Source organism: Ursus arctos, unplaced genomic scaffold, assembly GCF_023065955.2.
Source record: "Ursus arctos isolate Adak ecotype North America unplaced genomic scaffold, UrsArc2.0 scaffold_32, whole genome shotgun sequence".
Taxonomy (NCBI): Eukaryota; Metazoa; Chordata; class Mammalia; order Carnivora; family Ursidae; genus Ursus; species Ursus arctos.
The window spans coordinates 10,764,027-10,780,196 of record NW_026623008.1 but is presented as its reverse complement, the minus strand read 5'-3'; the positions used below and the strand labels follow the sequence as shown (position 1 = coordinate 10,780,196).

The 16,170-nt window shown below is 52.1% G+C and overlaps 1 protein-coding gene across 1 annotated transcript in view; it reads right to left on the bottom strand.

The window, feature by feature from the left end:
• Positions 1 to 16,170, bottom strand: part of FHAD1 (forkhead associated phosphopeptide binding domain 1) — a 125,276-nt gene that overhangs the window by 13,047 nt on the left and 96,059 nt on the right. Inside the window, exons 21-30 of the mRNA XM_044391403.3 lie at positions 15,536 to 15,709; positions 13,373 to 13,598; positions 11,838 to 11,922; positions 11,205 to 11,311; positions 9,448 to 9,607; positions 8,124 to 8,256; positions 4,797 to 4,926; positions 3,808 to 3,932; positions 810 to 902; positions 160 to 380 (exon numbers count right to left, since the gene is read on the bottom strand). Of these exons, the coding sequence (XP_044247338.2) occupies positions 160 to 380; positions 810 to 902; positions 3,808 to 3,932; positions 4,797 to 4,926; positions 8,124 to 8,256; positions 9,448 to 9,607; positions 11,205 to 11,311; positions 11,838 to 11,922; positions 13,373 to 13,598; positions 15,536 to 15,709 (1,454 nt within the window). The remainder of the gene's footprint in view (positions 1 to 159; positions 381 to 809; positions 903 to 3,807; positions 3,933 to 4,796; positions 4,927 to 8,123; positions 8,257 to 9,447; positions 9,608 to 11,204; positions 11,312 to 11,837; positions 11,923 to 13,372; positions 13,599 to 15,535; positions 15,710 to 16,170) is intronic.

The window sequence follows — 16,170 nt, the reverse complement described above, 5'->3', positions numbered from 1 at the left end:
ACTCGCCTCTGCTGGGCCCCAGTCATCGCCTCCCCACCCCCCTGCAGATGCTCCCCTCCCCCAAGGTCTCTGCCTGCTCTGGACCTGGGTCTCCTGCTGCTCCGAGGTTCAGCCGCGAGAACGGACACCTGGCCTTCTCTGTGGGGTCACCCCCAGTACCTGAGCTGTTCTATGTCTTTTTCGTATCCTCGCAAAAGCTCCTCTTTTCTCTCCAGCCGGTTCTTGAGTTGGGTGATCTTATCGAACACCAGATCGAGGTCCCTCTGTCGGAGCCGGTTGACTCGCTCTCTCTCTTTTGCGGAGAGGTACTTCATGGATATGTGCCCGGACATGTCCTTGATGTTCATCAGACTCCCGAGCGTTTTGCTCATGTCCATGTACTACAAGGCAAGCGTTTGGCGGTAAGAGGCCTGGCCCAAGGCTGCTGGTGGCTGCTTCAAGGAAGCCAACACCTAATTCTGGGTCGTTCGTTTTCTACAATTGCAGAGAACACAGCCAAGCTTGGAAGCGAGGGCCGCTGGGCTTTCAGTAGGACCTTCATTTACTCCACATCCCTTTACGCTGTGCCTTTTTGAGAACCAGGAGGAAAAGTGACAACAGACATAAACATTCATTCTAACTACAGAGATGTGCAAGGAATTGGACCCTGCAATGTCCGACCCGTGCTGGGAGAGCAGATGGGTCTTGCGGAGCTATTATTACAACGAAATACGTGTGCGAGCCTGGTGTTAGTTATTCTCTCCGGTGGCTAACGCTGAGTGTGGGGGCCCCAGCTTGGGACAGGAGGGGACGGTGCTGTAGGTACATACCAGCTTTTCACTGAGATCTAAAGCCTCAGCCACGTCCACTTTCCCTGGCTTTTCCGTGGCCGGGATGGCTGAGCTGGCAAGGCCATTCTGAGGCTGAAATAAAAAAGAAGTGAACACTCTCTTGGCATGCCATTGTGCATGTCTACATCCCGGAGACAAAACACGTGGTGACCGAAGAATGACTTGAGAGAGTTGATATTCGTTTCAGCTCCTGACCAGCCCGTCTGATTCCTCTGTCAACTGCTTTCTGGTAACTGTGCGCCCACCCCTCAGAGCATGACTCCCACTTGCCCTGTTCTCTGCTTACTTACTGTCTGCGTTCCCTCTGGACCAGTGGTTCTCAATCGAGGGTGATTTCGTCCACCCTCCCCTGCGTGCCCCAGGACCTTTGTCAATGCCGAGATACATTTTTGGTGGTTGTAACTGGAGGTGGGGGGTGCTACTGGCATCCAGCAGGCAGAGGGCCAGGGTGCTGCTAAGCATCCCACAGTACCTAGGACGGCCTCCCAAACAAAGGAATATCAGTAGTGCTCAGGTCGAGAATGCCCAGTCTAGATGACAAGCCTCATAAAAACAGAGGTCGTGTTGCCTTTGCACACTCTTCATTTCTTGTGCCCAGCATGGCACCGGGCACAGAGTGGGCAGATAAAATAGCCTTCCTCCTTTTATTAAAGGAATCTCATTTTTAGGTAACAGAAATTAAACCCTTACCAAATTTGGCTAAACCTTCTCCTAGTGCTGGAAGCTGCTGGAAGCTGCTGGGCGAGCATCCCTTCAAACCCACTCCAGAAACAATGCCCAATGGAATGAATCATGAGAGACTATGGACTATGAGAAACAAACTGAGGGCCTCAGAGGGGAGGGGGTGGGGGAATGGGATAGACCGGTGATGGGTAGTAAGGAGGGCACATATTGCATGGTGCACTGGGTGTTATACGCAACTAATGAATCATCGAGCCTTACATCAGAAACCGGGGATCTACTGTATGGTGACTAACATAATATAATAAAAAATCATTAAAAAAAAAAAAAGAAACAATGCCCAATGGTGTTCACAGCTCACTAACATGCTCTCAGCCAGCTGGCTGCTCAAAGTCCCTACTGACCGTACGGAAAAGCCACCAGACGGATCAGGGAGTCTCGAGGACCACAAATAACTGTAATAAATCTCCCTAAAAAGCAAACTGGGTTTTAAGTGCTTGCCACGAGCATCTCTTGGCCCACAGCATTTGCTGGCACTCCACGGTAAACCTCTGAGATGAATAAAACCCAACTACAAAACTGTAAAGCCTCAGAAAGTGACTATGATAGACAAGCCTGGGCTCTTTGTCTCTACGTCTACAGTGCTGAGTGTGAAGGAGGGGGTTTGAGGACGACAGAGCCTTAAGTGCCACTCGGCGTCTCCAGTCCAGGGCGGGGTCCCCTGCACCCTGCTCCGGGTTCCCCTTCTTTTCCTGATGGAGGGTCACCTAAGGCAGGGTCTGGTCTACGAGGTTCAATCACACAGTCCCCATGCCCTTCTCTGCAGACTAGCAGGGAGCTACACGCAGTCCTGGGTCCATCAGTCATTATGCTGTGACCTTGGGTGAAGTACTGGACTGCCTGAAGTCTTTTAACTTTTCTTATCTGAAGAACGGGGATCATGAGAGTAACTCCAACACAAGGCTGCCGTGAGGGTTGAATGATGACTGGCTGAACGAGAAACGATAGCTTAGCTCAGTGCCTGGCACACAGCAAAAACTTAGTAGATGTCAGCGAGGCTTCCTCCTGCTCCTTCTCTTCTTTTAATCTGCATTCTTGCCAACCTTGGAGGATTGAGGTCTTCTGGGAGGGCTGGGGGCTCTCCTGCTCTGTGGCGGTGGTGGTGGCATAGGGTCAGTGGTAGGGGGAAGGTACATCTTGGAAGCAGCTCAGGATATGAGAGCCAGCTGAGCTCCCCACCTGGAGACTGTCCCTCTACTTCCAACCTCAGAGAATGAGGGCTTAGCCAGGAAGCCAACACATTCCTGAAGACTCACATCCCTAGCGAATGTCTAGAAAAATTGTGCAGGAGAATGTTGGTACAGATAGAATGACTTCGTTACGTCTTCCAGAAGCCTCTGCATGGTTTAGATCCAGCTATGGCGGCAAGCCATGCCCAGCGGATCCCGGGATTGACGCTGCGCCAAGCTGTCCATTGTCAGGTGTCAATGAGGCGCCCATCAAACATCCCTTCAGGGTACAGGGCACCTTCCGCATCACAGTCAAATTACTTCGGAAAATCCTAGCAAATAAAACTATTTCCCTTAAGAGAGGAAGGTTTTTCTTGAGTGACAGTATCTAAATACTATTAAACAATAATCATTTATTAAGTGTTTGCTCTGAGCCAGACGCGGGGATAAGCACTTAACACAGATGTCTCTGGGTTCTCACCAGTTCACAGCCGGGAAGGGAGGCCCAGAAAGGCTAAGAGCCCGCCCGAGGTCACACAGATGGCGGGGCTGGCATTCTGACACAGGTCCCTCTGACTCTAGAACTTGTGTCTTCTTAATCAACCCTCCAGCTACTCTTTATGTGTTCATGCTTTTCAGTTTGCCGCAAAAAAGCAAACTTCAGGCAAACTCATGGCATAATGTTAAAAATTAGCCTGTTGTATGGTGACTAATATATCATAATAAAAAAAATAAAAAGATTAAAAAAATAAAAATTAGCCTGCTGACTATTTTCTGCAGGATTTATCACATGATGTGGAAAGGAGGGCCCACGCGAGACGGCTCTGGGGCAATGTCAAATGCAAAGATTTAACACGCTGGGCATGAACGGAAAGCAAGCTCTCTGTTCAGACGTGGGGCTTCTGGTTCGGCAAAGGCCTGCACACGTGGTGCAGACGCCGGCCTCCCAGGGAGGTCTGGCCCCCAAGCCACTGACACGCGTGGCCGTGCCAGGGCACGCGGCTAGTGTCTGCCCCCACGCCCACCCTCTTCTCGCGTCACCGCAGAGAGAAACTTTCTTTGGTTACCGCTCTGATCTCTATTCTTGAGATTGTTGGCAAATCAGGTTTTGTGTCCAATAATTTCTGGACATTTTTTTCCATTCTGACCGTCTTTAAATCTAGATAGGATTCAGTCAGGTCGTCCTTAGGATCTATAAAATAAATAATTGAGAGTCAAAAGAAAGGGTCAGGAAGAAGTTATTGCATGTAATAATCACAGCTGCTGGGGCACCTGGGTGGCTCGGTTGGTTAAGCATCTGACTTCAGCTCAGGTCATGATCTCAGGGTCCTGGGATTGAGCCCCAAGTTGGGCTCCCTGCTCAGCAGGGAGTCTGTTTCTCCCTCTCCCTCTGCCTCTCCCCCCTCCCCCCAGTTCGTGCCCTCTCTCTCTCAAATAAATAAAGTCTTAAAAAAAAAATCACAGCTGCTGTTTACTGGACCTTGACTTGCAGGCCAGTGCTGATGTCCACCGCCCTCCCTTAGCAGGTGAGAAATACACCTAGACAGGTAAATGGCTTGTCCACGGTCACACACAGCTAGTAGGAGGCTGGTGCCTCCCAGGAGCCAGTGCTGAGGCATGGCGGGTGAACTTTCAGCCACAGGAACAAGGATGGAACTTGAACCCCGGCTTTTGGGGCCTAGCCCAGCACTCCCCCCAGCAACAGGTGCAGTGTCTTGAGAACAGATCCCCTCTAAAGAGAGCATTCTAGAAGGTTCCCCAACGCTGATCCTTGCAGTGTTAGTCCATGACAAACGTCCCACCAGGCCACAGCGAAATAAGAAAAAGGACAATGTAGTGAGTTTTTCATGAAATCCCATTTATTTAAGATCAAGGCTTGCCCTTGACTCTGAGATCATGCCTGCCATCTTTCCTTGTATTACAACGTCCTTTCGACTATGAAGTGATGGGACAGAAGACGGTGGTCCTGGCCGATGTCAGTGCCCAGAGTGACCTCTAGAGTCTGGGGCTCAGGGCTCTGAGCCGGGACAGGGAGACCAGCAGGGAGGGAACTTACTGGATGAGCTGGCCTTCTCGAGCTCCTTAATTCGCGCACGCAGTTCAGACAAGGCCTTTTTCTGACGCTGAATGATTTCCTCATGTCGGGACCCTTTGCACTTGGCCCCTAGATCACTGAAGGATTGTTCCTGTGGCCAGAAGGGTGCAGAGGACAGCTTTGTTAGGGGTCAGAGTCTCTTATAGTCCAAGCAACATGTACAACTCATGACTCGCAGAGACCCGGGCGCTTATACCTTGGAAGCTACTGTCAGGGGCTTCAGTGCAGAAGGGATTTAAATTTTTCATTTCAAATATAAAGTCACATCTAGGAAGATTTCCAACTCTCTTACCTACTTAGCATATCTATAAATAAAACCCCCCTCTATGTTCCCTCCCCGTGTTTTATATTTTCTTCTAATATTCTTCTAAGCTTGGGTTTCCATTTGTTGTCATTTGGGTCTTGCCTCAGAATAATCCCACCAAATTCTGCTCCAGGAGGGGCGTTTTTAGATAAGAACACATGGTACTTTCTTCTTGACTGGTAATAAGGATGGCTCTTCAATATTTGCTACGGGGAATGTGACATATTGGGTCGCGGTTGGTCTGGAGAAAGGAAGACCCTCCTCCGAGACTTCTGGAGGTTCTATTGTCCACAGAAGTTTCCGGGATGAGGGAACAGTTCCACACGGCACCATCCAATATGGCAGCCACCAGGCACAGAGCTCGAGTAGGGCTTGTAAAGGGCATAGACAAGGAGAGGTCTTCTCTATCTTTTAAGGATCATGTCCACCTTTCAGATTCAGAAGAATGCAAGGTTCCTTCTTTCAGAAAAATTCCCAGACACACAAAAATTTGCATACAGGGGCGCCTGGGTGGCTTAGTTGGTTGAGTGCCCGACTCTTGATTTCAGCTCAGGTCATGATCTCAGGATCCTGGGATCTGCACTCAGTGGGGAGTCTGCGTGAGGATTCTCTCTCTTCCTCTCCCTCTGCCCCCCCACCCCGACTCTCTCTCAAATAAATAAATCTTTTAAAAAATTTGCATACAGATTCTGGAGGTTCAGGCCCCCCCTGAAACCCAGTAACGGACTCTATGAGTCACATGGGCTCTGTGAGAGCAAAGTCTTTGTCTCCATTGGAGACTGTGGTGTTCCCAGGGCCCAGCACTGCGCCCGAGCTTAGTAGACGGTTGATAATTATGGCGCCTGAATGAATAGAGGTCAGAAACAGGAGTGGGAAGGAGCTTGTCCCAGCTTTCTGGCTGGGACCAGGGCTCGGCAGCAAAAAGAAAGGGGCTCTCCACCCCTGGCTGCACTTAGTAGGACCTCCCTGACCCTGACACTGCCTTCAGCCTGTTTATAGTTTGGATGGCCGGTCCACTCTTCCCAGGTTGGTTCCACACCGGCCTTGCTGTCTTTGAGGATGTGTGTTTGCCCAGGAGTGTGCTGTGTGTGTGCGCGTGTGCATGCATGCACGCACGTGTGCAGGAGTGTGGAGAGGAGGGTAGGGTCTACTGACCCGGGGGCGGGGCAGCCGCAGCAGCGAGGCTGGGTGATAGCCTTTATTCTGCCTGAAGAGTAGGCCTGAGCCTGATGTGACCCTCATGGCTCTTCCGGGAATTTGTTTATTTAGAGAAGAAGATGGAGATTCTTTCTCATACAACTCTGAAGCCCTCTGACCCACTCTGGCTTAGAAAGCCGGAAGTAGCCTGGGTTTGGAAAGCCATTCTGAGAAAGAACAAATACTTTTTCCCTTTTATCTTGCAGCCTCCCTCCCCCATCCTCTTCAGTTAATCCTGCCTCAGAAGGGAAACTAATAATCTCGGCGTCCCGTCAACAATCTGTCCTTGCAAACTCGTGCAGAGTCGGAGGGGGTCTGGTGTGAACAGGAACCCTGGGCCACGCTGCGCCCAGCCCTGGGGCCTGGCATACAGCAGACACTCAGTGGTTGTTGAACAAGTGAATGAATATGGGCTGGGTCCTGCACAGAGAGCTCGGGACTCCAACAAGTCGGAGACAGCAGCGAGACTCGCTCCCGGCCCCATGGAGCCCAGGGAGCGGGACGGCTGGGGCTGTGCTGAGCCCCTTCGACTTCTGCGAAAGCGCTCTCTGGACAGCGATGGTGCCAAGGACAGCTGGCCGGGCCGCCGAGCCCTTTCGTTCAAGCCGTGCACGGCGCTGGCTCGCTGCTGTTTGGCAGGGGAACGGCATCTTTGAGAGCAGGAAGGCAAGCTGACACATTTGGCCCTGTTTCCAAGTGAAAATCCCAAGCCCATTACTGAAATGCCCTGTTGTCTAGTTTCATAAAGCAAAGGGGAGAAGGATGTCCCCGGACTCCAGGAAACCGGAGGCCTCGAGGAAGCCCCGCACCCCAGCCCAGGGCAGAGTGGGAGTGCCACCTCGGGGGGCAGCGTGGCGAAAGCTGTTCTCACTCGGACACACGCTCCCTGTGCTCCGTGCAGCTGGGGCTTCCGGGCGTGCAAAGGCTTCTGGGCAGGCACCCCGAGAGGAGCCCCCGAGAGACAGGCGTGGAGCAGAAATGGTATGGCTCTTGGGGAAGACAGTCTGGCCCCATCAAGCCCAATTTGGGATGCCCTCTGGACCCAGCATTTTCACATCCGGGAATCTGTTTCACATACACATGTACAGGGATATTAACTGTAGCAACGTGTGAAAGGAGACACAGCCTCGATGTCCATGAGCAGGGACACAGGAGGGACAAGAGGGATGCGGTGGAATTCCATGCACCCAATTAAAAGAACAAAACGGCTCTTTTACACTTATTAGAAAAGATAGCCTTTACACGGTATTCAGTGGGACAAAAACATGTTGCAGAATATACATGGCTTAATACCATTATTTTGCAAAAAGATGCATTGAATAAACATGTATATATAGCTTCTGTGTGTTCGTGCGCATAAATAAAATTTATTTCTCTACAATCCCATGAGGTGGTGGCCGTCATGACGCCTACTTTGCAGACAAGGCAGCCGGCATACGATTACCTCTCTGAGGTCAGCATTTCTGGTGCAGGAGTCCCACCCCGGGATGGAACGCGGGCAGCCCGGGGCTGAGGCCGACCTTCGCACACTGCAGGGTCACGCCTGTACGAGGGTAGGGCAGTGTCTGTGAGGAAAAGGGCTGATGGCGCACGTGCCAAACTGCCGACAGCCGTGACCTCCGGTGGCCGCGGGAGGAGGGCGGGCTCTATCTCTTTTTACACATTTCACATAAGCAAGTCATATTTTTGGAACTTAGAAGGAAAGTATTTTCAGAAGCAAAGACAGGCATCACTGGGCTCTTTTTTAGCCTTGTCCCCCCGCGTGGCCAGGCCTGGGTGGCACTCACCTCTTGACTGCTCCAGAGAATGTCCGTGTGGACCGGTTCCATCTGCACCGAGATGTCACACATCTGGGCCGAGTTCCTGGGCTTCTGTTCCTTCTCCTTGTACAGCTGGACTCTGTGCTTCTCTTGGGAGGCCCTAGGGCAGAGAAGATGAGTCACTGGACAGCAGGGCGGCTGGCACCATGAGGTTCTAGGACCCACGAGTGTCCTTTGGAGCCACTGGCAGAACAGAAAAAGGAACTCCATTTCACAGGTCACTGAAACCTTCGGGTCTTCAAGTCTCCTGCCCACAGATTCCTAGAGAATTTAGTTTCAGGGGACCTCTAAAATCGTGGCCAGGGCAGTAGACACCTGTCCACCCTTGTTTCCCTTACCAGGTCTGCGGGATACCTGCTGGGGCATTTCCTGGGGCATTTATAGCGTGACTGCTGTTTCTAACACTTTGTACGTGTTCACCCTTCTGTTTCTCATAACAATCCCATGAGCTGGAGGCTCTCCCTGCCTCATTTTCCAGGCAAGGAAAGAACACATGGGTATTTGCCCGTGGCCATGAAGCTTGTAAGAGAAGGTGGCCGGCTTTGAATCCGGGCAGCCTGTGTCTTTAACAACTATGTGACTCTGCCTTGGCCATGAGCCAAGAGGCATATGAAGCTACAGGGTAGTCACAAGATGTGGATTACTCGACCCTTCTTGGAGAAGACGTTACTCTTATGTCAAAATAAGGCTAAGCTGTGGATGAAACTGCAAACTCACATGTATTTTTTAGATTAATCCGTGAATGAGGACGAAATTTTACATTTATTTTAAACTGACTTCTTTTACCCCAGTTTATACATTTGTTCAATCAATACTTATAAAGTTCCCTATGTGCCAGGCACTGTGTGAATGCTGGGGAGTCAACAGCAGGCAAGGTCTACGCGGGGCTCCTTATGGGGAAGGTGGACAATTAAGTAGGCCATAGCAGCCTGGCTGTGTGAGAAGTGTTAGGTGTATGGAGCGCAGGGGCTGAGAGACCCTGGAAAGAGTAGGAGCCCTTGGCTATGTTTGGTGAGGGTAAGTGACAGAGGGCTTCCTGGAGGAAGTGGCATTTAAGCTGAGACCTGTCCCCTGGAATACTGGGCAGGAATGTTTGAGAGGCACAGAACTAAGCAAAACCCTGTTTTAAATGATGAGGTTGTGAAGTAATGAAACACATGTCATCCATCCACCCCTCCACCCCTCCATCCCTCCATCCCTTTAACATTTACTGAATGACCTCCGCGTGCGAGGCTCCCTGGGCACTTGGGTGTGTCTGGGCTCCCCATACCATGAGGTCCTTCCCACACACCTGAGTGCCTCCTTGAGGACCTCCAGCTCCCTGTCCTTCCTTTCCACCAGGCCGGTCAGCTGCGCCATCTTTTCCTTGAGTGCTCTCAGCTCGCTGCTTTGTTGCTGGACCAGCGCCACGTTCCGCTCCAGTTCCATCTTCTGCTTTTCATTAAGCTCCCCTGGGAGAGACAGGAAAGCTGGTGAGGGGGTCTCCTGCCCCAGGGCTATGCCAGGGCCACAGCCGAGATCGGCCAGGCCTACAAGAACCATGAGGGGTGTCCACCCCCCAGGAATTCTCCATGGGAGGGAGCGTTAGTAACAGCCAGGGGGTCTGCCTGCGTCTTAGCAAAGGAAAACAAAGCTCTGCCTGACCCCAGCGTTCCAGAAATGGTCAGGGCTCCGTCTCTGCACCTGTGGCATTTTGGGGCTCCCTGGTCGACCTTCAGCGGCCTGCTTCTGCATCTGTTTGCCTAAGGGTGTTCCTTCCACGGCCTCTGGGGTCTGCCAGGTGCAACAGCCTCCAACCGACACGGATGAGACTGGAGTTCACAGCCCGGCTCCCTCACCCCTGGGGTGGTCGACCCGGGGGCTGGGCTGTACCCTGCTCCCCAGTGTCCCCCCAGCTCCAGCTGCCCGCCCTGCCCCGCCTGACACCACAGCTTTCTTTGCCTTCCTCCCCTCCCTGCCTCTCGTCCACGCCCACGGCGGCCGGTTCCCAGGATCACCTCTCAAACACACTGCACACAGCAGCATTCTGGTCTCGGGGTCAGCCTCTGGCAGAACCCAAACGGAGACACTTGCATTAGCTCTGATTTTCACAGCAACCCTACAAGTGAGTTACCGGCACACCCCACTTCACAGATGCAGAAACAGGCTCAGAGAGGTAAAGGCGCTTGCCGAAATGCACGGGACTAGAATAAATAGCAGATCCAGAACCAGGTCCAAAGTCTCCTGATTCTAGAACGGGACCTGCTAGGCTCGCTACTACACTTTCTCATACCTCAGTATGAAAACAATCACTCTTTGAAAAATCAGCCATAAATGCCCTGGGGGCGTTGACAGTACAGCCAGAAGGAGTAAATACCACTCAAGGTTTTGGGGGTGCACTGGGTTTGAGATGGGGACAAGACAAGAGGAGTGCTCCTCACCCTCCCTCGACTTCCCCAAACCGAGTTCTGTCTCCTGACTCCTGCCTGCCTGTGCCTTTTGGCTTGGTGGAGGCTGGGTCTGGGAAGGAGAAGAGGGCTATAAGAAGCCAAAGAGGGGAGGCAGAAGGAAAAGGACAGGGTTGGGGGGAGGGGGCAGAGAGAAAAAGTATTCAGCTAGACTGGCTCTTGCTCTTTGGTCCCTAGTGTAGGTGGCCCCTGATGTCCAGCCAGCTCCAGCAAGCAGGTGTTTGTAGGTGATTTTGCAGCAGAGGAAGGGGAGGCGAGGAGACAGTACCTTGCTCTAGGTCCCAGAGCTGGGGGGTGCTGGGATTTGTGCCCTCACTCCCAGCTTTCGTCTCCAGAGACAAATCTCTGAGATAAAAGGGGATTTTTCCCAAAAAGAAAGCTGCGTGTCAATGCAGAGGTCTGAAGCCCTCTGAGAACGCTCCTCGTGGCTCCCTGATAAGGCATCAGTCTCGCTGACCGAGGGACAAATGCTCAAATGCTGTGACCGCCCAGGAAAGCAGGTCAGCAGGATTTTTAATGCTAAGCTTTCCAACTCTTAAGCCTGTTCTTTCCTTTCTCAAAGCAGGTCAGGAAGTCAAGAGAGGCAGGCAATCATACAGACCTCTCAAATCTGACATTCGGTTGTGGGCTTCCGTGAGGTTTTTCCTTAACCTCATGATGACCTCCTGCTGAGACAGGATCTCCTTCTGAGCCGTCAGTAGATCCCCTCTGAAACTCACAAAGACAGGCCGAGTCAGCTCACCTCAGTCTCCGGGATGTCCCCAGTGCCTGGAAGGGGCCAGGTAGAAATGCGAAGTGACCCTCCTTCAGTGTGGGTCCGCCGGACGCCAGTCCCAGCAAGGGAGAGAAGCATACGCTCTTTTAAAAATTCTCAAAGCAGCAATTCATTTCGATGCAAAAAAAAAAAAAAAAGTACACGGAGATAGGACAGAGGATCCCAGGTTCAGTTTGAGGCTGAGCTATGGCAAGTATTGGCTTATTTCACAAGCCATTTAAGCTAAGGTGCAGCGAGGGGACGTGACTTGCCCAGAGCCACACATCTGCATAGATACGATCATAGATCCACACAGATCTTTCCATGACACCATCCTGACCTGCTAGAGGATCGAGAAATTCAAATGACAGCAAGAAGACCCCAGACTCGACTCCTTTTTTTCAGGTTCTGATGATGTGGCCAGAAGCCGGGGTGGGGGGTGTCTCTGGCCTGGTGTGCACGCACCCGTCGGGTACTCACATCAAGGTGTCACACACTTCGTCTTTGACACTGCTCTCCATCGGAGGCGCCGCTGGGGGCTCTCGCTGCATCACCTCCTCCTGGGCTGAATCAGAGGGCCCCGTGAGTGTCATTGCAGTCCGCGTGCAACTGATGCTCTCCTTCCTCTGGGCTTATAAATACACCTGCATCTTTCCCAACTTAGCCATGTCCCTGTATGCCGCCCTTTCCCCCTAATGAGCCCCACCATGGGTTCTGTGGCACGGCTGGGACCGCCTCCCCCCACATACGAGCTCATGAAATCTTTCCAGCTACTCTATGAGGCAGGGCTCATGAACTCCATTTACAGGGGAGGCAATAGGCACAGGAGGGGCAGAACCTGCTGGCGTTGCTCAGCAAGCCCAGGGGGTGGAGCCCCAACCACCGGGCCACGCCTCCTCCCTATTCCGCCTTTCCTCCCAGACAAGTCCTGTCCTGTCTTCTCCTCCCACTTCCTCCTCAGCCCACTGGCCTTCCGGTTTCCACCCTCACCCTCAGTGACACGTTTACTCATTCACCAGGTGCTTATGGAATGTCTGCTTTCTGGTAGATTCTGAGCTAAATGTGACTACTTTGTTGTCGCCCTTTGGGTCCCAGCTCCCTCTGACCTGGATCTGGGTTGGGAAACTGAGTCCCACTCCATGCTTGGGCCATGGTGCCCTGTTCCTCCTGGGTCACCTGTCAGGGCCGCCATCTGAGGAACTGCAGGGACCCTGCCTGGCCTGTCCGTTCGGAGTCCCCAGTGCCTAGAATAAGCTTGGAACCTAACAGATGCTCAAAGAAGAGCACTGAGTGAATGAAAGCATGAAGTGAGCTCTGGTAGCTTGTCAGCTGGCTGGAGACCAGGACTATGGTTCTCAATCAGGGGCGAGTTTGGCCCCCCACCCCGGGGACATCTGGCAATGTCCGAAGACATTTCTGGTAGTCACACTGGAGTGGGGGGTTGCTGCTGGCACGCGGGGTGCCGCGGCTGAGAAACCCTGGCCTGAGGCTCAACTTCCAGAACTCTCCTCCGAGAGCTCAGCATCTTTGCAATGCATTGCATTGCCTTGTCATTTAGGGTGAGTACGCGCTCACAACCCTGAGTTCTTTTCTCAGCCCCTTTTGGATTTCTTTTCAAAGCTGGTTAGGAAAGGCCATTAGACGAAGTCGCAGACTCCTGAGGGCAGAGAGAAGGCTCTGAAAGGCCTCTGCATGGGATATTTTCACGTGGAAAAGACTGCTCGATGCACGCCGCTCTGACGCCCCTTGGCAGCCTGGCAGCCCGTGCGTCTCCACCGGCTCACTGGCTCGGCACAAAGGACGTCCCGTCTCGTTGTTGTGACTTCTGTCTAGCCTGGGCCTCGAGGGCCCCTAACCTTGCTGTGTAATGGGAAGAAAATGGTGCCTCTAGGGAAAAGAGGAGCTTTTAAGCGAGGTGCCGCCCTTTGTGACCCATCATCAGCCCACTGGGACCCAGGGGATAATCAGAACCCACCCTGAACGCTAAGATCCTCTCGGCGTCTCTTTGGACTGACCTGGGTCGCTGTCCTTCAAGGTTGCAATCTCGCCTTCTATTTTTTTATGGTGCTCAGTCACTTTCTGGAGTCTTTCTTCGAGGCTCACGATCGTCTGGGAGTGCTGTTTGATTTGCTCCTTATATTCCCTGATTTCCGTTTCAAAGCCGTGTTTCTGTGAGTTCTGTTCTTCCTGGAGGGCCTTCACTGTCTGCTGTTGCAGCTGAATCCGCTCCTCCATGATGAGCTGGGAAGACAGGGAAGTCGTTAGTGCGATCCTGGGAGCTGGGTGTGACGTCAGGGACGACAATAGCAATATGCCACCTTTGCACCCACGGGCACGGAACTCGGACCCACCTCAGGGCCTTTGCACATGCTGTGCCCCCCCGCATGGTACTCTCCTCCCCCCAGCTCCTTGCACGACTGACTCCTTCTTGTGTTTCAGGTCTCAATTCCAACGTCACCTCCTCAGAGGGGCCCTTCCTTGACTGCCTGTCTAAAGCAGCAGCTCGAGACATTTCTATTCCATCCTCTGCTTTCATTTTCGATGATGTGCTTATCGCCGTGTGAATGATCTCGTTTGTTTCCCATTCCCACTAGAATGTAGCTTCAGGAAAGCAGAAACTGACCTTTCCTTATTACCGATGTACCCACAGCCCCGGTGCCTAGACCCGCCCCTGCAGCACGTAGACCTAGCTGTTCAATAAGGACTTGTTGAATTAACGAATGAACAATTTTATAAGAAAAAGAGAATGAATTTATATTTCTTTTTTAAATTTCTTTTTTTTATTTTTTAAAGTAGGCTCCACACCCAGCTTGGAGCCCAACAAGGGGCTTGAACTCATGACCCTGAGATCAAGACCTGAGCTGAGATCAAGAGTCAGATGCTTAACCCACTGAGTCACCCAGGAGCCCCAAATTTCTAGTTCTTGAAAGCAGAAATTCCCAATCATCACCAAGAGGTGAGTTGGACCTTTTCCCATGGCCGCCCCTGCCCTTCCTGAGGCTGCTCTCGGGGCTTCTCGATGCCTCATCCCAGCTCCCCTCCTGCTTCTCCGACTACATCTTCCTCAGCTCTGATGACATCAGACTCCTGCTCCTTATTCCCGGTTGACACGTTGGGCCTCGGTCCCCGATCGTGAAGCTCACACATGCACACCGTTTTAACGAAAACTCCTCCTCTAAATTGAGACCTCTTGTCTTGCTTTCTCCCTCAAATCTATTGGACCACCAAAAGTTGGGGGCACTTTTGAACTTCGCTACCCCACCTTCGCGTCAGTCTGAATTCTTCACCGTCCCCAGAAGACAGACCCTCCCCCCAAGAGCCAGTCTGACCTCCATAGGCCTGTCAATATGCCACCCACAGGCCATTCTCGCCCTGGGTGCCCCAGCTTGAAGCCCAGCACCTCCCTCTCTTTGGTGCTCATGTCCCTTCAATCATTTCTCACGTCCTGCCATTTCTCTTGTGTCTGTCCCTACAGCGACTCTTTCCTGCCTGTCCTGTGCCACCCCGAGTCTGCAGGTCCTTCTGACTCTGGGCTACAGACACGGCCACCGTGTGCCGAAGCCCGAGCTGGCATCTCCGACTCCAGTCCCTCTCAAATTCACTTTGCGCTCTTTTGCCAGATGAATCCTCATTACTTCCTTGCCCACAGACCTGTTGGTTGAATATATGAATGACGAATGAGTGCAGTATTGAGCCCTGATGGTGGAGGGCCTTGAATGCCGAGCTAAAATTTTAAACCATTAAAGTCTGTGGAATAGTCAGGATTACTAAGGTCTGGGGCTGCTCAGTCCTTCAGCCTGATCCTGTGAGGACCCTGTATTACAACATCTTAGAACGCCCAGAGAGAGGGCATTGTAGCCTCTGTTCCCCTTTCATTCGAGACCAGTGCTTCTCAACAGAGGGCAATCTTGGCCCCCAGAGGACATTTGGCAACGTCTGAAGACACTGTGGGTTGACATGTCTGGAAGGAGGATGTTACTGGAGTCTAGCAGGTAGAGACCTGGGGAGATATTATGCTTCCTGTGATGGACAGGCCAGCCACACACAAGAAAGGGTTATCCAGCCTGAGCACCAGCAGCGCCTAGGCTGAGAGCCCCGGGCTAAATCACGAGTTCTCCCGGCCTTGTGATCCTTCATTGAGGGAAAGAGTCTCCCGTCTCCGGAAGGCACCAACTCACCATTTTTGTCTTGGTGGTTTCCAGTTCAGCTAACGTTTCATTTAATTTCATGCTGAGGCTCTCTGCTCTTTGGCTCTCGGCCGTCTTGGTTTTCTGAGCCTCTTCTACCATGGCCAGTGCGTCATTTAGTTTACTATTTAAGATGTCTTCTTTTTGTACTTTTAAGTCTATTTCCTGGACAAACAGCAAACACCAAATTAACAGAAATTCAGGAATGAATGTTTACCCTAGCTGCTCCCCCTAGCCCTGGCCCCCCATTTTCAGAGAGGAGGTGAACTCTATTCTGTTATTGTCCCTTTTTCAGCCCAACGTCCATGCTTTCTCTGGAAGGTTCCAATTATTATAGAGCTCTCTTTTCTCTCCAGCTGAGACTGTCTCCTTGTGATTTCTGGTCTCTGAGCTCAGTTCTGTCACCTGGAACGCACTAAGTTTTATTTGTCTTTTATGAGACAGCCCTTTAAATATTTGAAGAAGGCTGTCATGTCTCTCTCTAAATTTATTTTCCAGGATAAATGTGATGAGCTCCTTCACCTCTTAGCCACGGGATCTGCCCTCAGCATCCTCCCCCACATCCCTCCCTGGCTTTGGAGGGGTAGCCTCCCCTCTTCCCTCTGGCCTCTGGCAAGCTGGGCTCC